The 22127-nt window shown below is 58.9% G+C and overlaps 9 protein-coding genes across 9 annotated transcripts; 3 read left to right on the forward strand and 6 right to left on the reverse strand.

Moving 5' to 3' along the window:
• Positions 1–307: 307 nt before the first annotated feature.
• Positions 308–3521, forward strand: BDY17DRAFT_324962 (uncharacterized protein; the record flags this gene model as incomplete). Its single annotated transcript, XM_033737287.1, has 3 exons — positions 308–2893; positions 2955–3138; positions 3220–3521. 3 exons carry the CDS (start codon positions 308–310, stop codon positions 3519–3521), a joined length of 3072 nt encoding a protein of 1023 aa, XP_033589265.1.
• Positions 3522–3876: 355 nt separating this feature from the next.
• On the reverse strand, positions 3877–4655 carry BDY17DRAFT_251339 (translation protein SH3-like domain-containing protein; the record flags this gene model as incomplete). The annotated part of the gene is made up of 3 exons (XM_033731163.1): positions 3877–3911; positions 3971–4504; positions 4568–4655. 3 exons carry the CDS (start codon positions 4653–4655, stop codon positions 3877–3879), a joined length of 657 nt encoding a protein of 218 aa, XP_033589266.1.
• A 422-nt stretch (positions 4656–5077) lies between these two features.
• On the reverse strand, positions 5078–5687 carry BDY17DRAFT_164500 (uncharacterized protein). The gene has a single exon (XM_033729749.1). The coding sequence runs from the start codon at positions 5560–5562 to the stop codon at positions 5236–5238; it is 327 nt and encodes a 108-aa protein (XP_033589267.1). The 5' UTR covers positions 5563–5687; the 3' UTR covers positions 5078–5235.
• BDY17DRAFT_299015 (uncharacterized protein) lies at positions 5499–7010 on the reverse strand. Its single transcript, XM_033733833.1, has 3 exons — positions 6877–7010; positions 6528–6792; positions 5499–6461 (listed from the first exon to the last, which is right to left on the reverse strand). The coding sequence occupies exons 1-3, from the start codon at positions 6970–6972 to the stop codon at positions 5812–5814; spliced, it is 1011 nt and encodes a 336-aa protein (XP_033589268.1). The 5' UTR covers positions 6973–7010; the 3' UTR covers positions 5499–5811.
• Positions 7011–7136: 126 nt separating this feature from the next.
• BDY17DRAFT_299018 (uncharacterized protein) lies at positions 7137–11238 on the reverse strand. The gene has a single exon (XM_033733834.1). It carries the CDS (start codon positions 11067–11069, stop codon positions 7200–7202), a length of 3870 nt encoding a protein of 1289 aa, XP_033589269.1. The 5' UTR covers positions 11070–11238; the 3' UTR covers positions 7137–7199.
• An 822-nt stretch (positions 11239–12060) lies between these two features.
• BDY17DRAFT_251809 (nucleotide-diphospho-sugar transferase) lies at positions 12061–13294 on the reverse strand (the record flags this gene model as incomplete). Its single annotated transcript, XM_033731201.1, has 2 exons — positions 12061–12107; positions 12163–13294. 2 exons carry the CDS (start codon positions 13292–13294, stop codon positions 12061–12063), a joined length of 1179 nt encoding a protein of 392 aa, XP_033589270.1.
• Positions 13295–14406: 1112 nt separating this feature from the next.
• Positions 14407–15148, reverse strand: BDY17DRAFT_317288 (vacuolar ATP synthase-like protein 16 kDa proteolipid subunit; the record flags this gene model as incomplete). Its single annotated transcript, XM_033736082.1, has 5 exons — positions 14407–14449; positions 14504–14589; positions 14660–14857; positions 14923–15005; positions 15064–15148. 5 exons carry the CDS (start codon positions 15146–15148, stop codon positions 14407–14409), a joined length of 495 nt encoding a protein of 164 aa, XP_033589271.1.
• An 830-nt stretch (positions 15149–15978) lies between these two features.
• BDY17DRAFT_251208 (citron like protein) lies at positions 15979–19753 on the forward strand (the record flags this gene model as incomplete). The annotated part of the gene is made up of 2 exons (XM_033731154.1): positions 15979–19620; positions 19676–19753. 2 exons carry the CDS (start codon positions 15979–15981, stop codon positions 19751–19753), a joined length of 3720 nt encoding a protein of 1239 aa, XP_033589272.1.
• An 879-nt stretch (positions 19754–20632) lies between these two features.
• BDY17DRAFT_252043 (kinase-like domain-containing protein) lies at positions 20633–21942 on the forward strand (the record flags this gene model as incomplete). Its single annotated transcript, XM_033731219.1, has 3 exons — positions 20633–21335; positions 21394–21842; positions 21901–21942. 3 exons carry the CDS (start codon positions 20633–20635, stop codon positions 21940–21942), a joined length of 1194 nt encoding a protein of 397 aa, XP_033589273.1.
• Positions 21943–22127: the final 185 nt, after the last annotated feature.

Below are 22127 nucleotides of genomic sequence, written 5' to 3' on the forward strand. Positions count from 1 at the left end.
GCTGCTGTGAACCCTCGGGCACCAACCCTTCCGCCTGGTGAGTGTCTCGACCTCGCGACGCACCCCTATGTCTGCCCTCTTCTGCACCACCTCAACCCCTGTCGCCACTGTCGCCTGCTTCTTCAACCCGGTGTCTGGTCTGTCCAGTCACTCTCAGCCTCACCAAACTTGCATCTATCCCCTGCATCCCCTGCCCAGCCACATAACCGCACTTGCGGATGCTAACGAGCAGCCTCAACAGTTCATCACTCCGCCTCCTTCTCCCCTCCGCTATCCCCCACTGTCCCTACCCCCCACGACCTTCATCATGGCATACAACACCCGCACACTCTCTCCAGGAGGGAGGCGGATACAAAACGCGGGGAGAACATCCGACAGCAGAGTGAACGAGGAGGAATACCGTTCAAGATACAAGTCGAATGTCTCACCGCGGGGCAGCGCTGGCGTCATCCCAATCTCAAGTGAGACATTCGTCAACTATCCCCCTCCCTCTTCCACCACTCGCCTCGACCCGCGTTACGATTCCTACTCCGGCAGGTCCGTCGACTCCTACTCCTCCAGACCCCGCGGCTCCTCCTTTGTCGAAGTCCCCCGAACATCCGCCGCCAGCACTATCCAAGCCTCGAGTCGCGGAAGACCCACTGTCATCCAAAACGAGTATGCGCGGCAGACCAGCCCGCAGAAGAGGGAGTACCATGTCACCACTGCCGCGTCCAAAGAGCCTCCACGCAAGGAGACTACTCGCAAGGTGTACAGCGTCAACGACGGTACGGCCAACTTGGTGGCTGATGTGAATCTGTCGAGCGGTGCAGGAAGAGACCGACATCACCAACGCAGGGAGAGCGGGGGATATGAACGCAGTGGGAACAAAGGCATCCCGTTGGAAAAGGATCGTGGCAGGAAAGCATATCATCTGAACGGAGCTGCACGGGGGAGAGAGAACAGCGTGGTCGACGACGACTCCTTCTCCTATACGGATGCCGCGGGAATGTTCAAAGAAACGGAGCCGAGATGGCGCGAGCGTGAGGCCAGGCCTCGTCGCAACAGCATCGACCGAGCGGGAGGAGGGAGTCGAGAGCGGCCAGTCAGCATGCTGGATCCCGCCATTGACCCTCGCCGCCCGACCAGGGACCCGGGACCCCCTGTGAGCACCCGAGGCTGGGACAAGATAAAGAACGTCCTCACACGCTCGGGCAGCCAGCGCGATAAGCGCACGCAGTCGCCACCCACCAGAGCAAAGGAGCAGTACTCCCCGATCGAAGCCCGCCTCCCCCAGTCTCCCGTGCGAGGGAGGTACGCGGATACGAGAGGCTTCGCCGATGCGTACTATGTCGCCCCCAGAGTGCCATCCAAAGACCGCTACACGACTGCTGGCACCGCCCACCCCGATCGGCATGACCAATTCGAGTTTCGGGAGCCACGCCCGCACGAACGCAGGAATAGCATGACCCGACTGCCCGACCGCAGCGTGGAGAGGCGAGGCTTTGGCATCCGGGGTGACAGCCAAGATCGTCATGGCCGGGGCAGCGACGAGAGCTTCACACGAGACAACAACAATCATCGCGATTCGGGTTATGCAAACCTCATTTCCAGCGTGGACCCACCCCATCGCCGCGACACTGCGCCAGAAACCACCTACCATGAACACGAAAAGCGAGATCGACAGAGAGCAGATGACCGCGATTACCCACGAGAGCGCGACAAGGAGGCTCGACGACGAGATGATGCCTACGCCCGCGATGACGACTATGAGCGGGATCGCCGAAAGGAACGTGAGCGCGACAGCGACTATGAAGTCGACAAGCAACGAGAGCGTGAAAGAGAGCGAATGCTGCAGCCTCATGCCGAGAGAGATAGACACCATCACAGACGGGACAGCTATCGTGACAACCGCAACGCCGGCTACGACCGCAAAGACACCGCCCCTCCAGGAGGACGGGACTCGGGCGACTCTCTCGGCCCATCTGCCGCTGTCGCCGGTGGTGTGGCTGCTGGTGCAGCTGCTGCTTACGGATTAACGAATCACAACAAGAACCACAATGACGATCACGCACGGGAGCAGCGCACACGCGTTCGCGAACCTTCCGTCGACAAATCAAACCAGGATGATCGCGCGAGGGCCGCTCCCAAAGGTTCCCAGGACAGCAAGAGCGAAGAGGGGGCCGGGAGTCTCAAGCGTGAGCGTGAGCGTGAGCGCGACCGAGACCGCCACCGACCCGCAGATGACGAGCGCGGGTTGGGGTTCGCCTTTGAACAGGACCATCCCGACCCCTCTGCTCCTCGTCCTGTAGCCGTCGGCGACCCCACCGAGCGCGACTTCGAACGCACGCACGATGACAGAGCGTACGCTGAGCCATCGCGACCTCCGGCCGTAGATGCGGACGAAGAATACAAACGCCGCCTGGAGCAGGTCCAGCGCGAACTCGGGCACAACTCCGACGACTACCCCACCGACTCCGACGCTGACCGCGAACGGCGGCGGAGAGAACGCGAAGCGCGACAACGCGACCGCGACCGCGAACATCGCACCGGTGATGGCTCCTACTCCTCTGACGCTTCCTACGCCCAGCACCACCACCACCAGCAACCGCCCACATCCGCAGACAGCAGTTTCGACAATAACAGCGTAGACGGCTCAGTCAGCACCGTGCGCCCGGGTCTGCACCGCAAACCCAGCATCCTTGATGCACCTATGGCAGCCAACGACGCCGGCGCGCAAATCATCGACAACTCCTTGTCCGAGAAGCGAGAGAATCGAGTGCGAATCGTCGATCCGCCGGCGGGAGAAGGGGAGGACGATAGCAGACGGCCGCGAGGGATTCTAAAGAAGCCGACGGAGAAGTTCCCCGAGCATCCTAACCAGGTGCGGGAGGGAGTTGCGCCGTTGAAAGATGTGAGTTCCCATTACCGCATATCCGCACGCATCACCGTGCACTATCACTAACTCCACCCAGGCATCCAAATCCGGCATCCCGCCCGGAGCCCGCTGGACCAAGATCGACCGCCGCCTCGTCAACCCCGAAGCGCTGGAAGAGGCGAAGGAGCGCTTCGAGGAGCGCCTCGATTTCGTCATTGTGTTGCGCGTACTGACCAAAGCGGAGATTCAAAAGTTGGCCGATCGCACAAAGGAGCTTCGAGGTATGCCCTGATGCTTCCTCCCCCAAATACTGTATCCTTTGCTAGGTGGACGGCCTTGCTAATCAGATGTCGACACACTAGACGAACGGTACGAAGACGAACGCTCGGAACGGCGCGCAGCCGCCGCGCGTCGCCGTGAACGCAGAGCGCGAGACGAGTACGAAGACGAAGACAGCGAGGACGAGTTCAAGCCGCGCGCGCCCAAGTTGCTCGAGGCGCCTTCGTCGTCCTCTGCTGCTGCTGCTGGGGCCGCGCCGTCTGCTTCTTCGTCGGCCGCTTACGGCGCGGGGGGGAATGGCGAGGCGTTTGCGCCTGCGTCATCGGCGAGTGTGGCGTCTAATACTGCGGCTAATGCTGCGGCTGTGAATGGTGTGGGGGATTGAGAGGCGGATGATGGTTGAGGTTGTGATGGAGGAGGTGGAGAGGAGAGGGGATTTGGATTCATGTCGTTTTGATATCTAGCGGAAATGCCTCATCGCTGGATGGACGATGGGGGAAAGATATACGTCAATCTTCCGCACGTCTTTCAATCGCAACGGCCTTCGTGTCACCGCAGATAATGTAGGTGCGAAAGTGAGGAAATGGATAAAGGACGGTAGGTGGTTTGCACATGATATTATACTGTACGGCTACTTGCTATGCATACGGTTCACAGTCTGTCTGTGTGCTCTATTTACACACGCCGAAAACTCCTCCCGCCCTTTCGAAGATTCAACCAGTCAAGCATGAGCCCGGCGATTACAAACGGCTGCCGTGAATCAATTTCATGTCCACTAGATAAGGTGTTAGCAAGGCGTGATTGGAAACGACGAAGAGGCAAGATGAGACTTACCAACAAGCTCCGATCCCTCGTCTGAAATCACCAGCACCCGAACGCTTCCCCTGCCCCCGGCAAACTTGGAGCGAATCCTCTCAAACAACTTGCTTTGATCCAACACGGGCAGACCCTGCTTGACATCGCCCGTCTCCGTCATGCAGACCACGCGGCGCTCCTCCTCACGAAGGTCGAGCACGCGGTACTGCTTGAAGACGGGGCCGCGCATGTTCTGCACGTACACCGACGGGCTGGGGTTGCTCATGAAGCTCGACTCCTCCTGCAGCTGCTTGGTGAAGAGGTCGACGCCGAGGTAGCGGTGCTGGCCGGTGGCGGCGGAGGTGGTGATGCGGATGACTTGGCAGGGGCGGCCTTGCAGGATGAGGATGTCGCCGATGCGGATGAAGTGGCAGGGGATGGTGACGGTGTTGCGCGACGAGGTGTGGCGGGTGTCGTAGCGCACGGTGGTGCGTTCGCGGATGCCGCCATGGTGGTGGCCGCGGCCGCCGCTGCGCTCGGAAATGTTGATGTCTTCGTGGACGTTGACGGAGTCTGGATTGGCGTGAGGTCAGTATGTCTGCAGGGCTTGGCTGTGTGTATGTCGGTGCGATGTACCCTGGAATGGATGGAGGATGTTGTCTGCAGCGTGTCGGAGTCCGCTACGGAAGGAATGGTACTGACCCTCATTATCGTAGTAACCCATCCTGGCTCGATCGACTTCTACGTCTCCACTCTCTTTCCACGCAAAGGAGTCTCGGTGATCACGCTCGGCGATGTCGACGTCGATCTGGGTGTCGGTATAGCGGCGGTAGGGCTCGCGGTAGCTGTTGTGCAACGGGTAAAAGTTAGCGTGTGTGTTCGATAAATCTCCGTACTGCGGAAGATATTCGAAGGATGCGGAGAATTGTTGTCTGGTTGACACGGCACTAGCAAAACTAGTGCAGTCGACAAGATGGACTTCACGCATAATGTGGTATCGAGCAGAGCGAGTAGCGTGCTGCGAGAGTGGTGTGGACTCACCGGTAGTGGTCGTCGTGGATGTGAACGTTGATATCCTCCTCCCTGCCCCTGTGGCCCGGACGGTAACGCTCGTGGTCTCGCTCAGTGACGCGGGTGTATTGGGTGTCGGTGAATTGACCTTGTTGGTTCACACGGTCCCGTCCGGCGCCTTGGACGGTGAGGTGGGCGTCGGCCTGGACGGTAGTGGTGTCCGACGTCTGTCCGTTCCGGTAGGTGGAGGGAAAGACGCTGAACGGGATGCTGAGGAGGGTGTTAGAGAGGCATCACCATCTGCAGGTAAGCATGAACTCACGGGACTCTGGCGTCGAAATCCAGCCTGGCGAGTTCAAGATGACTCGGCTTGAAAGCCTTCCAAATCTATTCGACCGGAAGACTGACAAGCTGATTGAGTCGGATGGGATGAAGGGGTTGGAGGACTGCTCGTGATGGTGGAAAGGGCTAGTTCGGTGGGTTTGAGCTGAGTGTGTCTGAGGTTGGATGCAGGCAGGTGGCAGATGAAAGGGCGACGAGTCTTCAGAAGTGCTGTGCGATTCGTGAGGTTGGGGCATGAGGCTGCGTTGACATAAATACGGGGTTGGTGGGGCTAACATCGCCCTAGCAACCTGCCACTTCCCTTTTCATCCAAATGTTCCTTCCTATTTCCCGGCCTCCGATCTCCGACAACCCAAAGCTTAACTTTATTCTGCATCAACATGGATTAGATGTGTGTAGATACAACATGCATCATCACCCGAGATGTATTCTATGATCGACTCTATAATTTACCGGCTCGCGGAGAACTACAACTCACACTCATCAGCCACTCGAGTACATGACACACTCCAACCGCATCCCCCAGCTTACCTCTTCGTCTTCTGCTCCGCAACAGGCGTGATCAACCCCTTCCCCTCCGTCGCCGACTTGAGATTGTCCAAAACCAACACCTCCATCGCCTTCTGTGTCTCCCAAGTCGACGTTCCCACATGCGGCAGCAGCACCGCCTTCTCATTCTTCAGTAAACCAGGATGAATCTTCGGCTCCTCCTCAAACACATCCAGGCCCGCGGAAAAGACCTTGCCCGAATCCAGCGCCTCCACTAACGCCGCCTCGTCAATAATCGGGCCCCTTGCCGTATTGACAATCACCACTCCCTCCTTCATCATCTCAAATTCCCGCTTAGAAATGATATGTCTCGTAGACGCATTCAGTGCCAGGTTCAAACTCAGCACATCCGACGTCCGCAACAACTCCTCGAAGCCAACGTACTTTGCTCCATCCTCGAGCTCAGGCGACAAGCGATTGCGATTGTGGTACTGCACGCTCATGCCAAACGGTTTCGCTCGCGCCGCTACGGCTCGTCCGATCCCGCCTAGGCCCAAGACGCCGAGTACTTTGCCTTTCGGGTCGTGGCCGAGGGTGAATTTCTCTCCGCCACGCCAGCGCCCGTCGCGCACGGCGAGGAAGGGAGTGGTGATGCGGCGGAGGGCGGCGAGGATGAGGAACATGGCGGCTGCGTAGATTCATGTCATCAGTTTCATTCCATTCAGAATAGAACCCCAACAGCAGCAATACTAACTATCAGCAGTAGAGTCGTCGACAGCAATCGGCGTGCTCGACACCGCGATCCCGCGTTTCGTGCAAGCCTCGACGTCAATATTGTCGTATCCGGCTCCATTATGGCAGATATGCTTCACATTGCGCGGGAGAGCGGCGACGAGTTCCGCGTCAAAGGGCCCGGTGATGCTGGTCGAGTCATTGGAGCGGTACAGGGCTGTCACGTCCGCGTAGGCGTCTGAGGCGCAATTCCGCAGGAAGTCGGGCCTGTCGCCGCTCGGATACTCCTGTTGTGCTTGACATGTTAGTCATTGAGCTGCTGATTGTCGTGTGGTTTCATTCTGATGGTTGATCAAGGGAGGGTGACGTACCTTCAACGTCGCCAGCGAACTCAGCGCTTCCCACTCTTTCCGCGCATGATGAAGCTTTCCAATCAAAAGCAGGGCTCGTGAGGAAGACATGATCATGTATGCTAGAGATGTTGTGGATGAAGGAGGGCGAAGAGTGATTCATATTGAATTGCAACGCAGCGAAGTCGGAATTGAAATTCAAAGGCTTCAACGCCGTCAATTGCCGCAGCCTCTCCAAACTCACTAGACGGGGAGGTAACAGCGTTTGAAGTGCGAACATGCAAGAATAAACGGTCAAATTAGATTTCACTACACCGCTCAGACGATCGAGTAGCCAACGTCTTCTATCCGGCTGCCTCCACGGCACCCAGCGATCGCATCATCCCACTTCCGCCCGAAGTCTTCCCACCACCCAAAGCCTCTGGCGAAAGAGGCACGCCTCCGCCCATCTCCTCATTCCCACCACCACGACCCCCAGCAATCCTCATCCCACCGACCCTGTCTGCCAGACTCCAAGCCTCTCCCCTCCCAACAGCCGCCTCCCGACTCCACCCAGCAGGCACAGGCGGCAACGCCACGCGATCCGCCCCGAGCGTCACGCGGATATCCTCCAGCAACAGGTCCATCGGGCAGATGTACGTCCTGCCCTTGCGAGAAGCAAGCACATGCCCACACACCTTCCCATCGTCATTGCTAATCACCCACGCGCCCGAGTCGCCGCCAACGCCAAACTGGCCCGCCACAGTCCACGAGGCGGAGAAGGTGCTGCGCCCGTGGATCTTGACGAGGTCCATGGTCGACGAGACGACGCCGCTGGCGAGCCCGCTCGTGCGGCCGAGGCAGTGCACTTTGGCGCATGCCAGGTCGGAGCTGCGCTTGATGGCGGTGGGGTAGGAGTGCGGCGTGTTGCGCCGCGTGCTCGACTTGGCCGTGCAGAATTTCTTGCCGTTCTTGACAATGTTGTAGGGGTGGGAGCGGGGAGGGATGAGTTCGAAAAGGGCCCAGTCGATCTCCTGGGGGAGGGATTGGGAGATGGACTTGAAGCCGGCTTCGAGCGAGGCGGGCGTTCGTTTGAGCCCCGACGAGGCGTGCACCTGACCGAGTTTGTAGGAGAGCAGGTGGTCTTCGTCGATGCCCGAGTCGGAGTCGGAGTCGTCTTCGTCGACATGCAGGTCGAGGTCAATGGCATCGTCAAGCGCCGGTTGCGTGATGGCGATCTCCTCGATGTCGCCAGGGACGATGCCGGCAGAGTCGCCATCGTGTCCTTCTCCGCTGGAGGGGACGTCTGGGATGGTAGACGGGGGGCGCACGGTGCTTTCGTCATCGGGTTCGGAGGAGACGGATTCGAAGCTACGCACGCTGGAGGCGTCGGAGATGTTGCCGTCGTCAGGATCGTCTTCCGTCTCGGACTCGTCATCCGCTTCGAGCATGTGATGGACGCTCATGCCGTATGCCTGTCCGTCAACCAACACGACTCCCCCGAATGAGACGGGCGGGAGATGCTCTTCATCCCTGAAGGCGCCGATGGAAGCACCACAGATGGGACGCTCCTGGTAATCCGGATTGGCGGCCTTTTCATAGAATCCACCGTCACTCGCCGCCATACTCCTGTACGCTTCATCCGCGGTCCGTTGTCGCCTCCTCGGTCGACGACAGCGCTTGATCTCATCCTTCTTCACACGCACATCGCAAATGGCCGGATCGAATTTGAAGTGCCGCTTCAACACATGCTTGACCTTTGCAGTGGAAGTGCAACAGATCAAGAAGGTCGGGCGAGCCGTCTCCAGGGTCTCGCCGTAGGCAGTCAGCGAGATCGACGAGGACTCGGGTGATCCCTTCAACGCCCGCTCGACCAGCTTCGCCAGTCGGACTGATGTCCCGCTGTGCCAATCGTCCACCAGGGCGGGGGGCAGTTGAACTTCGGGAAATTCATGCCGCTTCACCCTTCCTCGTTGCTCTTTGTTTGCCATGGCCTCCTCTTCCGCTTCCCTAGCCTTCTCTTGCGCTGCTGCTGATTCGACCTCCTTGGACTGGAGAAGCGCAGTCTCTTTGGACTGGACGGCCCGCGCCCGGTGCTCTCTCCATTTCTGCTGAATCAAAACAATCTTCCGCTTGTACTCCTTGAACGATGGCTTCGGAACAAAATGCTGCTGCACGGTACGTCTGGGCTGGACGTTGCCCTCTGGGAGCGGCGACTCTGCCCTGTCCGACTGCGGCCTCAGAGCAGGATGAGTATTGGATCGGGCGGTGTTGGCATAGATGGCAACATCAGCCGGGAAATTGGGAACAGAGGAGAGGCGCGAGACACTCGAGGTTGCCGAAGAAATGGAATGTGTCCTATGCAGACCGCCGGGCTCGGAGTGCTGGCGTATCGGACGAGCGGGCTCGACTGGTAACGGCTTGCGCTTGATGGCCGCAGGTTGCGATGGAGGGGCAATCGTGTCGACGTCTTCGTCGATAGGCGTCAGCGGGTCCGCAGACGCACTCTCGTCAAGCGTACAGCAGCGCTGCAGGTTGCGGGTCAGGGTTTCGTAGGCGCTTTCAATCACCGTAGTGCTCCCGCTGAGATCCAAGTCATCCGCCGCGGCCACACAAGCCTGGACGGCGCGCATATACACCGATCCGCAGCGTGCCGCTAATTTGGGGATCCATAATCGGTCGAGTCGCAACTTGAAATCCGCCGGCGAGTACTTGGCCTTGTAGAGATCCCCAAGGGGCGTCCAGAGACCGAGCTCCAGAAGCACGACTGCCAAGCTGTACATGTCGAACTTGAGGTCGACGCTCATGCTGCGACCGGGATTTTGCGGGTGGTCTTCAGGATGGCGGTAGAGATTGAGATTGACAGGCCGCCGCACACCCTCGACCGTGCATTTCGAGAACAGATCATACGACGCCCATAGCGGCAATCGCAGTTGCTTCTGGCGACTCAAAGCGGGCTCGTTATCCGTGGTGGTGAAAACGACGCTACTGCTGTTGATGTTGCCGTGAGCGATGCCTCGACTGTGAATGGCGTGCAGCTGTTCGGTCAAGCGAAGGGCGATGCAGAATCGATCTTCGAGAGACGGAACGATGCTGTCGATGCTTGTGGTCTGCGCCTTGTTCGCCTTTTGCACGAGCTTGAGCAAGCTCAACGGCACCAAGTCTTGCCCCGCACTGTCCACGGTGCCTTGCATGCGGTTTTGAACCGAGTATGGCAGGTCGTATACCAGGCCGATTCGAGACTGGTTCGTATCCTCGAAGAAGCCGAGCAGACTTAGATTTGTCTGTGATTCGGCGCGCATGGGCTCGAGCAACGAGGCCAAGCTCTCCAAGCGCTGTAGGGGAGGAGGCACCCCCGTTTCGCGATAGGTCGAGTCGAAATTGGCATACTCAACCAGCACCGGCACCTCTGCGGCGGTACTGCCCAGCGCATTCTGCACAGACTCGGTAGCCTTTGCACGGATGAGGCGACCGATGAGTCGAGTCGTGGAAGGCACGCCGAGACTCTCATACGGCGGTGGCCCTTCTTCCGGCAGGCGCAAAGCACGGACATCGATTCGCGGCGGTAGACCGGCATATGGTGAAAGGTTGGGCCGGATGAACGGCGGAGGGTTGACAAGCGTTAGCTCAGAGGCGAAAGAAGCGTGGCTCGGCCGTCGGAAGGGTATTTTTCGGATTGAGGAAGATTTGGTGATGCCCGCCGCGGGTTGCGAATCAAATTTGCCGGTGTCGGCGGTCGGGACGCTGAAGGTGGGCAATTCGCCCCTAGCGAGCGCCTTGCGGGATCGCGACAGGTCGTACAAAGTGTCGATGGATGTGGTCAAGTCTCGGAGGAGATCCTCATATCGGGCTTCATCGAAGGGCTCCGGGTGGAGGGGTTTGTCGCCGGCCTTGTTGATGAAGCCGGGCACACTGGCAGCCTTGATGCGCTCGGCCTCCTCGGTGACTTCTTTGATGTTGCGCAGGACGCTGTCGACAGTTTCGGTCAGGCCGGCTTTGGCCACGGACTCGTCAATGCTGCCCTCCGGCCCTTTCTCATCGTCGCTCCAGGCCAGGCCCCAGGTGATGAGCCGGTCCTTCTGAATGCGGAACTTGCGATGCAGCGAGGTGAAGTGCTGGGTCACGCTCGGCTGCACCTCGAGGCTGGTGAGCGCGCTCTTCTTCGCATCGCTGTACAGCTTGGTGAGATGGCTTGTGCGGGTATGCGCGAGGTGCGCATTGCTGTAAGCCTCCATGGTGGGTGCAGATCTGCATATGCCCCGGAGTCGGCGGGTTGTCGCGGGCGCTCTGATCTATCTATCGCTGGCGACGGCCGGCGCACAACGAACTCGCGCAGCTGCAGATGTGTCGCAGCGATGCACTCGCCTCTAATCGGATTGCAGACATATCCCAGCGCTTGAGCGGTCGTTCGGGGGGCGTCTTACAATTCGGCGGCCTAGCTCCCTACACTGGTCGGAATTCTGTCGCCTTATACTAGGCCGCAAGCGGACTAGCGCAGCCGCGCAAACCAAAGCCGTCGTGATTTGCTTCGCTTGCGTGGCGCTTGACGGGTGTCGGCGCGCGCTCGCTGACGAACCCAATGCGACGGATGCTGCGGTCTAGACGAAATCGTGGCAAAGCGCTGCAATGTGCGAACCTACTCGTTAACCTGTTACGATGAAACGAATCACCTGAAACGCGGACACTCCCCACTCCCTGTGGTTGGACATATTGCACGTGCAAAGCCATTGATGCGCTGTGCGCCTTCTCGTGACTTTCTTACGCGAAAGTGGGCAGTGATTGATTATTAGCAGAGGTAGGCATCAGCCAAAGCGACTCGGACTCGGAAGTGTGGTTCGCTCGTATTTCAGTAAAGCCGGAATTGCTATGAAACAAGCGCCGCCGCCATGCCAGGCAATGATGAAGAGTAGGCACCAATGCATGCCCTTGCACAGGCATCCAGCACATACCAAAGCCGTCTCATCCCCCTCCAAATTGCATCGTGCCATTCAGCACTTGAATGGCGATGCAAGTCATTTTGCTACGTCCTATGCTGTAGCGGTGTACCGGCAATATGATCTTTAGTGGTGAAGCTCCCAGCTTTCCAGGCAGCATCCTCCCAAAGGCGGATCGCCTCCGCGGCCTGCGCTGGCGTGGGGTCCGCAGGCATCCACGTGGAGCGGGGCAGCGTCCGTAGATACGCTCGCTTTCGATCGGTCTTCGGTCTCGACGGCCTCTACTGATCTGCTAGCCGTCACTGCCAATGTGCCTCTCGCTCTCGGGCTTCCATGTACCTGTGATCCATTCAATCAGCACGTGACTTGTGACGCAGAAACAAGACAGACTCACCCTCGAACGCATGCTTGACAAAGGCCATCGGATCATCCTCATCCATAGCACCCATCTGTCCCACGCCGGGCGAAAAGCTGGTGATGGGCAGCACAATGACATCGCCGACCTTCTTCATCGTCGTGATGCCCGTGAAGCGCTCCCAGGAAATGTTGCCCTTGCTCGTGCTCATGTCAAAGTACTCCGGGTTGTTGAAGTAGCGGAAGATCATGTCCGTCCAGATGGCGGGCCCGGTGAACTCGACGACGCTCTTCATGTGCTTCTTGTCGAGCTCGTCGGCCGCCTTCATGCGCAGCGTCTCCTCCGCAATCGCCGCCACGATCTCCACGAGCACGGGGTGACCGGGCTTTGCTTGAATGGTCCATTGGCAGAACTGGATGCGGCGCGAGTACCAATCCTTCCAATCGGGCCGGTCGGGATCCGCCTCGATGCCGACCACCAAGCCATACGTGTGCCGCGGGACTTCTGGCGGTATCCAGTCGACCGCAGACTTGAGCGCGGTGGTGTCGATGTCGGAGTAGATGCCTCCTCTTGCCAGCAGGATAAGGTAGCGGAAGAAGTCCGCTTTGAGCACCGGCTCAGGCAGGGCCTCGTAAGCTTGCACAATCTCGGGGATGCTGGCATAGAAGTGGCGGATGAGGTGGACGGCCACGGCGTCTGTGACGACCTCGTGGACAAAGTTGGGGTGTAGCGCGGTCCACGATGCCTCTGACGCTCTAAAGTCCTCGCCAAAGTCGGCAGACGCTGGCGTGGACTTCCACGTTTGCCAGACGTAGGCGGGAAACCTGCTGGCAGGGTCGTAGGGGAACGCGTAAGCCAATTGCTTGCGTAAGGGCTGCGCCTTCAAGTCTGACAGGGGGATTTGCGGTATGGGCTTCTTGACCAAGGCAATCCTGTCGTTGCTGTCGCCGTGCCAATCTGACGTGGAGGTGGTGGGCTTATCGGGGGATATCTTGGAGAGCTCCTCCTTGAGGCTGTCGAGGAGGACTTTGTTATCGTGGTAGGTGCCGGTGGGTTTGGGGGATTTCCGTTTGGCGGCGACGGCGATGCGAGAGGGGTGATTACTCCGCAAGAGGAGGAAGAGTGTGAGGAGGACCGCGGCGACCACCAGGGCCCGGCGAAAGGTGAGCATGGTAGCCCAGGTTGCAGTGTGGTGTGGCCAGTCAAACGCCCGGTCGACTGCGGGAATGCGGACGGCGGAGAAGAGATCGTAGGTGTGAGGTGGAGAGCAAGGGGCGGAGGCGATGCAGACGCCGCTTGCGCTCAGGTCGAAGGGGCGGTGATGGAATGTTGGGAGAGGAGGGAAACGAAGCAGGAAATGTACATGGCGTCAACAGCCAGTAGTGCAACGGTGTTTTGACTGCAGCGAAGCGTGTGGCGTGATTGGCGGGAACTCTAATGCACGTCGCAACGCACGACAGCCTCGAGTGGGTGGCGGGAGAGATGAGGGCAAACGGAGGCAGATGAAGCGCAGTGCAGTAATGGAAAGACGACGGTATCAGGCCATGGTGATTCGCAAGGCGTTTCGCTTTCTGCGACAGCGTCGATCCGGTGCTGATCCGCCGAGTTACGTAGTGTGGTACGTACGCAATTGAAGAACCAAGCTTCACACCCCAACGCGCCAAGACCCGTATCAGCGCCGGGTAAGACGATGCCGGGGGCGTTCGTGCAAGGCAAGGATCCCTGCTCCCTCTTTATCCTCTGGGCATTTCTGTCCGTCCGCGACCTTGCATTTGCCGTGTCACCGCGACAAATTCCCAGATGCAGGTGCCGTTGGCCGGCATGTGCCGCCTGAAACACGACGTTGGAAGCCAAGCCAAAGCTTGGCCCTGCTTGCGCAAGCATCCGTCCGTCACCTTGTTTGTCGAACTCTAGATACCAAATGAAGGCGACAATCTTCATCTACCGGATTGTTGTAGCACTGCGCTTGCCGCGTCATTCATTTGCGCAGCTTGCTAAAGGCGTCCGGCGTTTGAAACTGTGCACTAAGGGGGAGTTCCTTGGAAGGTTGTGCGATTGGCCTTGCTTGTTTCCGCATCACGCACCCGGACCCGGACATCCGTCGACTTGCCGCAGCCTAATGAAGTGAAAGATGGCGGTGGAGGAGGTGGAGCACACGTATCAAGTTTCCCTCCATCTCGACGCCGCTCGCTATGCAATTGTACTGTACATTCGTTGCTACAACGGTGCCGTTTCCATCACCCACAGAAACAGCATGTTGCCTTGTTGCATATCTGCCGCCCTCTAACCCGAGGCGGCGGTGTTTAGAATCAGTGCCACAATCAGCCTGGATATGTCAGTTCTCTTCATCAACGCGCAACAGCTTGGAGTCTCAACTCACCCATACAACCCCAACACTTCTCCAAAGATCAGTATCAGCACCATCCCAACGAATATCCGTGATTGTTGCATGTATGCCCTCACACCCTGACGCAGCGTTAGCACACCCCTCACCCCCGGACACGTCTTTCCATCATCATCCACATCATGCACATACCGTATCTCCCACCTGCCCAATGGTATACCCTGCTGCTATTCCCGTAAGTCCCACGCTCAGCCCGCATCCCAGATGCATAAAGGCATTGAACAACCCATATTCGAGCTTCGGCGGAGGCTTCATGTTGCTTGAGATCAGGACGGCGACGACCAAGGCGTAGACGGCGATGATTCCCGACATGACGACGGGGATTAGAGACTGCACATCGGTGTCAGCAGGGGTGGATAAGGAGAGGGGTGGAGTGGAGGAGATTAAAGACGTACTTTCATAATCAGGTCAGATCGAAAGGTTCCCACGCCTGCGATGCCGATGCCGGACTTCGCGGTGCCGTACGCGGCCCCGATGCCTGTCCAACCCTATCAGCATATAGCATATGAGGGTGCTATGAGGTCAGGGAAGCGCACATCCAAAGATCATTGCAGCGGCCACGCCTGCCATTCCGATGAACGGGGCGAAGCTGGGGGCCAGCTCGGACGTTGCCTCTGCCATGTTGGTGTCGTGCTCAAGCGAGCGATGGACAGTCGTCGTCAGGGTGGCCTCTCGGACTGCTCGGGGCAGGGTGTGTGGTGAAGCGACGGGTGGGGATGGCGTTGTCCTGTGCAGATGCGGTATCGACAGCAGCACGCAGCTTCACAAAGACGTCGTGCCAGGTCGGGCGGTTTGCGCGGGAGTAGCCGCCGCACGGACGCGGCCTTTGCATGGCGGCGACGCAGGGCATCCAAGATTCATCAATGATGGGGCAGCTGAGTTCGCGGACGGGGGCCCTGCATGCATGCCACACTCACTCACGCACACGCTCCCTCCCTCTCTCTCTCCGCTTTTGACCGTCCTTCACATCCCCTTCTATCTGCTGAACGCCTGCCCAGCCTTGATCGTACGCCCGCCGCCACCGGCCTCTCTCCCTTCCACTCCACTCCATCCCACGCGGCTCGGGAACGGGTGCCCCGACAGGGTCCGAATTCATTAGGACGGCGGACGGGTATTAACTAATCCCTGAAAAGCCAAGAGCTCCTCTGCCAACTCCAACCACATCCACCACCCCCAACCCTCCCGAGCGCATTGCCGCCCTCCCTCCTTCTTCTCCTCCCTCATCATCGCTATCCGCAGTAGCGCCTCACGTGCTCGCCGATTGACACCTCCCCGCGAGCCGGCTATCCAGTGCGATAACGAGCGGGCCTGACGGGATCGTGACCCCCCCAAACGCCCGGACCGCGTTCACGGCGGCGGCCTCCCATTCCACGAGGCCGGATGTCGAGGAGACTCCGCGCCGCAGGACCCTTTGAACGCAGGAGAAGACCTGGAAGTGCCGAGGAAGAGACATGGCGCAATACCAGCAGCCGCAACACGCTCGCCAGCCCGGCGGTGTCGGCGGCTCTGCGTCTTCCGCCCAGCGAGATGCTGCCTTCTCCAACATCTTCGGCGCTGCCCCGCCCGGTGCTGGCCGCAGTCAGACGATGTCCTCTGCCCCGTCGCACGCGCCGTCGGAGCGCGCCGCTACCATGAGCGCAGGCATGACTAACGGCTATGCCCCTCGCGCTCCCCCCGTCCGACCTGGCCAGCTGCCCAACGGACTGCCTGTTCCTCCTCCGCACGGCCCCATGTCGAATGGGCCTGCGCAGAATGGATACCCTCCAAATGCGTCCATGCCACCCAACGCTCCCCTGCCGTACCCACCCAGCAATGGCTATTCCAATGGAAACGCTTCCCCGCAACGACGCCCTCCGAACATGCCTCAACCCATCCGGCCCGATCGAGTGCCGTATGGCCAGCCACAACGCGTGGATTCACGACAGCCGCCTGCCCCAGGGCAATATCCGCAGCAACGCTCCTTTTCCGCCCGCCCGTATGGCCCTCCCGGACCCCCGGGCCCCAGGCCACCGATGCACGACAACTTCCGAACGCAGTCGCTCGCATCGAACCCGCGCCCGATGTATCAACCACCCAGCAATCAATATCCCGGTGGGCCGCCACCGTCCGCTTTCCGCCAGCAGTCCCACCACAATCATCTTGCGCGTACTACTGCCCAGGGAAGAGTGGTACCGGAGAGGACAGGAGACGAGCGGACCATGTCCATGTCCGCATACTCAAGAGACAATGACTACACACAAACGCAGAGCGGGAGGGTAATACCGAACCGGAAGCGCGAGTCCGGTGACGCGGTAGCAACCGAGAGCACTCTCACCAATGGGTCCACCCCGGAGCGCCAACCAAATGGCGCGTTTCCACCCGGCCGTCAGCCTGGCAGCGTCGGAAGTCAGAATTCTCGGTCCATGTCCATGGCGTCCACCATCGTCTCACCATCTGAACCGCCTGGACCATCGCGGTCGGCTACTGGCACTACCATACGGTCAAACAGCCAAGGCCAGTCATCGCAGGCGGGAACAATGGTCGCGCAAAAGCGACCTTCGCTCGTCTATGGCGCGATGCTGTCCAATGTCGCGCAGGCATTCAAGGATCGCGTCACCGTCTCGGAAAAGGAGAAGGACAATCTGATCTACAAAACCGCCTTCAGTGGCTACGAGGCAGTCGACCTGATCGCATACATCATCCGGACGTCGGATCGCAATCTCGCGCTTCTACTCGGCAGATCGTTAGATGCGCAGAAGTTCTTTCACGAGGTCGCGTACGCCCACAGATTACGGGACTCGCCGAATGAGATTTACCAATTCAAGGAGACGCTGAACGAGGAGCCACCAGAGGTAAATGGCGTCTTCACCCTGTTGACCGAGTGCTACTCTCCGACATGCAGTCGCGACAACCTGTGCTACTCCATCGCGTGTCCGCGTAGGCTCGAGCAGCAGCAACGATTGAATATGAGAATCACGCCTGGACTGAAGCGGGAAACGTCTCGATCTAGCTTGCACGATGAGGTGGAAAACGAGCAGAAATTGTGGATCAACACCGTCTCGAAGGAGGTGTCGGACAGCGTGAGCGAGAAGGAAAAGAAGCGGCAGGAAGTCATCTCCGAGATCATGTACACCGAGCGCGACTTCGTCAAGGACCTGGAATATCTCCGAGACTTCTGGATCAAGCCCCTGCGCTCCCCAGACATCTCGCCCATTCCGGAGCACCGACGGGAGAAGTTTATTCGAACAGTGTTCTCCAACTGCCAGGAAGTGCACAATGTCAATTCGCGCATGGCCACTGCCCTCACCCGACGACAGCAGCAGAATCCAGTGGTGCGGAACGTTGGCGACATCTTCGTGGAGTATGTCACGCAGTTTTCACCCTTCATCAAGTACGGCGCGAATCAGCTGTTTGGCAAGTTTGAGTTCGAGAAGGAGAAGAGCTCCAACCAGGCCTTTGTGCGATTTGTAGACGAAACAGAGAGGTTGAAGGAGAGTCGGAAGCTGGAGTTGAACGGCTACCTGACCAAGCCGACCACGAGACTGGCACGATACCCCTTACTGCTGGACGGTGTGCTCAAAAACACGAGCGACGACAATCCCGACAAGCACGACATCCCCAAAGCAATCGAGGCAATTCGGGAGATCTTGAAACGCGTCAACGAAGAATCAGGGAAGGCGGAGAACCATTACAACTTGATGAGTCTGAACTCCCAACTCAAGTGGGGCCAAATACTGCCGCAGGATCTCAAACTCACCGAGGAGACGCGGCAGTTGATTTTCAAGAGCAATCTCAAGAAGACGCCGACCAGCGAGGCCGCGGACATTGTCGCCTATCTGTTCGATCATGCCGTTCTTCTCGTGCGGGTGAAGACTGTCAATAAAAAAGAGGAGATGAAGGTGTACCGCAAGCCGATTCCCCTCGAACTGCTGCAGATCAAGGAAATGGAGACCATCCTGCCCAGACTGGGCATCACCAAGCGTCCGTCATCGTCCATGATTCCCGGTGTTGGTCGCACGACCACGGCTCCCAGAGCAGTGGGCGAGCAAGGGTACCCCATCACCTTCAAAGGTTTGGGCCGTGCCGGATACGACATCACGCTCTACTGCACCAGCCAGATCCAGCGGGAGAAGTGGATGGAATACATCCAAACGCAGAAGAACAAGCTGAGCGAACGGCACAGGATCTTCACCATGACGAAGGTAAACGAGGGCTTCTTCACCGCGCAAGTGCGCGTCAACTGCTGCCAACCGATCGACGGCGGACGAAAGTTGGTCATTGGCACCGATCTGGGCGTGTATGTCAGCGAGAGCCGGCCGAAGGACGCCAGTATCAAGCCGAAGAAGATGCTGAACATCAAGCTCGTCACGCAGCTGGAAGTGCTCGAGCAACACCAGATCCTGATTGTGCTGGCGGACAAGGCGGTGTACGCGATCCCGCTCGAGGCGCTGGAGGACGACAGCGCGGGCACGCCTCGTGGCAAGCCGATCTGCCATGCTAACTACATCAGCGCCGGCATGTGCAACGGGACGACGCTGGTGTGCTGCGTCAAGAGCCACTCCCTCTCCAGCACGGTGAAGGTGTTTGAGCCGCTGGACGCCGCGGGGCGGCAACAGCGGCGGCGCGGCGGGCTGGCGCGCATGCTCGTGCAGGGGCAAGACGTGCTCAAGCATTTCCGGGATTTCTACATTCCAATGGAGAGCAACAGCATCCACTTCCTGCGCAGCAAGCTGTGCGTCGGCGGGGCCAAGGGCTTCGAGATTGTCAGCCTGGAAACGCTCGAGACGCAATCCCTGCTCGACCAGGCGGACACGTCGCTCGACTTTGTCGCGAAGCGCGAGAACGTCAAGCCCATCTACATTGAGCGCAACACGTCGGAGTTCCTGCTGTGCTACAACGACTTTTCCTTTTACGTCAACAAGAACGGCTGGCGGGCGCGCGGCGACTGGAAGATTCTGTGGGAGGGGATCCCGAATGCTTTTGCCACGTGGGGCGAGAAGTACATTCTTGCCTTTGAGCCGGAGTTTATTGAGATTCGGCAGAGTGATACCGGCGGGCTGGTGTGCATTCAGACGCACAAGAACATTCGGTTCTTGCATCAGAGTAATCGCGAGGTGAGTCCTGTTTCTCCACGGGGCGTGGAATTGCTGTACTGACGAGTGCTTTCAGATCCTCTACGCGTATGAAGACGAGCTAGGCGAGGATGTGATAGCCTCGCTGGACTTCTGGGGCCGAGGGCAAGGCTGAAGTGGCGGTTGTTCAATCGGATCGATGATGGTTGCAAAAACGGGCAATGGCGGGAGTATCTTTTTGGGGGAGTTGCAAAGCGTTTGATAGCCTTCGCTGCGATGCTTATGATTGACTGAGGTGACCCGAGTGACACTGCCTTATAAGCCTTTCATACAAGGTGGAGTTTTGTCTTTGATGTTCGATGTGTTTCAAGTCCTCGCATACTCGTTGTGATACGTTGTGCGTGGTCAAAGGGACAAGATACCTCTGCACTGGTATTCATCCTTCGATGCGCCGCGACGGGAATATGCCGCCCGCGCGCGTGAAGGTGCATGTCGGGGCGTCTGCCACAATCTTTCGTGACAGCGGGTGGGTGATGTCACCGGCTGCCGGCGAGTGTCCCGCCGTTGCAACATTGGGAACGCGGTGCGCGGGTAGCTCCTGCCCCGATAATTACTACCCGAGCTAAAGAAGGTGCTAATCAGGTGCTAGACAGCTCCAGTCACTACCCTTATTACGCGACCGACCAAAGATCCGACTTCGCTCTCAAAGCACCTCGCTCGCCCCTGGCCATTGACCTCCTGCACACACCGCTCACCTTCCGCTCTGCAACCTCCACCACCTCGACACGAGTCCCGCCTGACTCTTAGCATCTGCCCCTCGGGCTTGGAGGCTGTGGCTTTGGCCCCGGCCGGCGAAAGAGATGTCTTGCTAGTGACAGCTTGGCTCCCGCACCTTCGTCCTGTCGTCCATCGCGCTCAATCACGCCCTCTCTGCGCACGCCCGACCCCGCTCCCCACGCACGGCAGTGGTGGTGGTGGAAACCGCGCCTCACCGCCCCGCCCGCCAGCAATGGCGCCGGCAATTGTGCAGAATGTCTCCTCGCGCCTCAAGCGCATGAGCTCCAGCAGCGCCGACCGCGCCTCGTACGCCGCGCGCGAGGAGGAAAAAGCCAAGCTGGCCGAGTGGGACCCGGAAAAGAACACGCTCGAGCCCAGCGAGGTCGCCGCCGACCCCGGCAAGAAGCCCGTCGGCCACTCGTCCAAGTACCTGCGCAAGGAGGACTTTGACTGCATCAAGACCCTCGGCACCGGCACATTTGCGCGCGTCTGGCTGGCCAAGATTGCGAATGCGAGCAGTGGCACTGGAGTGGCTGCGAAGAAGAACAACAACGGCGATACTGCGAGTGGCGCGGGGAACAATGCGGCGAATCGCGTATTTGCGCTCAAGATCCTCCGCAAGGTGGATGTCATCCGCCTCAAGCAGGTGGAGCATGTGCGCAACGAGCGCAATGTGCTGGCTGCTGTCGCCGGTCACCCTTTTATCACGACCATGATTGCCAGTTTCCAAGACAACGACACCCTCTACATGCTGCTGGATTACTGCCCCGGCGGCGAGGTGTTTTCCTACCTGCGCCGCGCGCGCAGATTCAACGAGCAAACCTCGCAGTTCTACGCCGCCGAGATTGTCCTCATCCTCGAGTTTCTGCACGAGAAGGAAGGCGTGGCATATCGCGATCTGAAGCCGGAGAATATCCTCATCGATGCCGAGGGGCATCTCAAGCTGGTTGACTTTGGGTTCGCCAAGAAGATAGAAGATAGTGCGTGATTTCCCGCGTTCTCGAGGTTGATTTAGTGCTAACCTACTCGTGATCGCAGGAGAAACGTACACGCTATGCGGAACACCCGAGTACCTGGCACCGGAAGTCATCCGAAACACCGGGCACGGCATGGCCGTCGACTGGTGGGCGTTTGGCATCCTCATCTACGAGTTCCTTGTCGGCCAACCGCCTTTCTGGGACCAGAACCCCATGAAGATCTACGAACAGATCGTTGAAGGCAAAGTTCGCTATCCCTCGGCCATGAGCAATGACGCGCGAGACATAATCGGCGGCCTGTGCACCGTCGACGTGACCAAGCGGCTGGGCAATGTCAAGGGCGGGGCGGCGACGGTGAAGGAGCACCCGTGGTTCCGTAACATTGACTGGGACGCCGTGTACCATCGCAAGATGCAGGGCCCCATTGTGCCGCATTTGCGCAGTGCGGACGACACGCGGAATTTTGATGATTACGATGCGGAGCCGGTGCACCGGGATCCCTATACCAAGGTATGATGCATCAGACGAACCATGTCTGGGATCTTTGATCTAATCATGAACGGTACAGGAATTGTACTCCAAGTACGACCACATGTTTGCCGACTTTTGAGTTGACCACAGCCGCGCATGGGAGGCAGAGGTGGGGATGTGTTGGGTAGGTGACCCCTTTGTATAATGGGACGGCGTATTTGCGAGGACTGGTGGGCGTGCGGGTGTTTCGGACTCGGGACAATCATGCATTCTGGCATGGGGCGGGCGTGCTCACACGAGATCGTGCATGATGGGTAATGGCCA

Source organism: Neohortaea acidophila (genome assembly GCF_010093505.1).
Source record: "Neohortaea acidophila strain CBS 113389 unplaced genomic scaffold BDY17scaffold_6, whole genome shotgun sequence".
Classification (NCBI taxonomy): domain Eukaryota; kingdom Fungi; phylum Ascomycota; class Dothideomycetes; order Mycosphaerellales; family Teratosphaeriaceae; genus Neohortaea; species Neohortaea acidophila.

Excerpts from the sequence above, each read along its gene's own strand:
- BDY17DRAFT_164500 (XM_033729749.1), bottom strand. The coding sequence starts at position 5,562 with ATGTTAGCCCCACCAACCCCGTATTTATGTCAACGCAGCCTCATGCCC.
- BDY17DRAFT_299015 (XM_033733833.1), bottom strand. The coding sequence starts at position 6,972 with ATGATCATGTCTTCCTCACGAGCCCTGCTTTTGATTGGAAAGCTTCAT. Across the intron at positions 6,793-6,876 it reads GTTCGCTGGCGACGTTGAAG|GAGTATCCGAGCGGCGACAG; the intron begins GTACGTCACCCT and ends CAAGCACAACAG. Across the intron at positions 6,462-6,527 it reads CGACGACTCTACTGCTGATA|CCGCCATGTTCCTCATCCTC; the intron begins GTTAGTATTGCT and ends GAATCTACGCAG.
- BDY17DRAFT_299018 (XM_033733834.1), bottom strand. The coding sequence starts at position 11,069 with ATGGAGGCTTACAGCAATGCGCACCTCGCGCATACCCGCACAAGCCAT.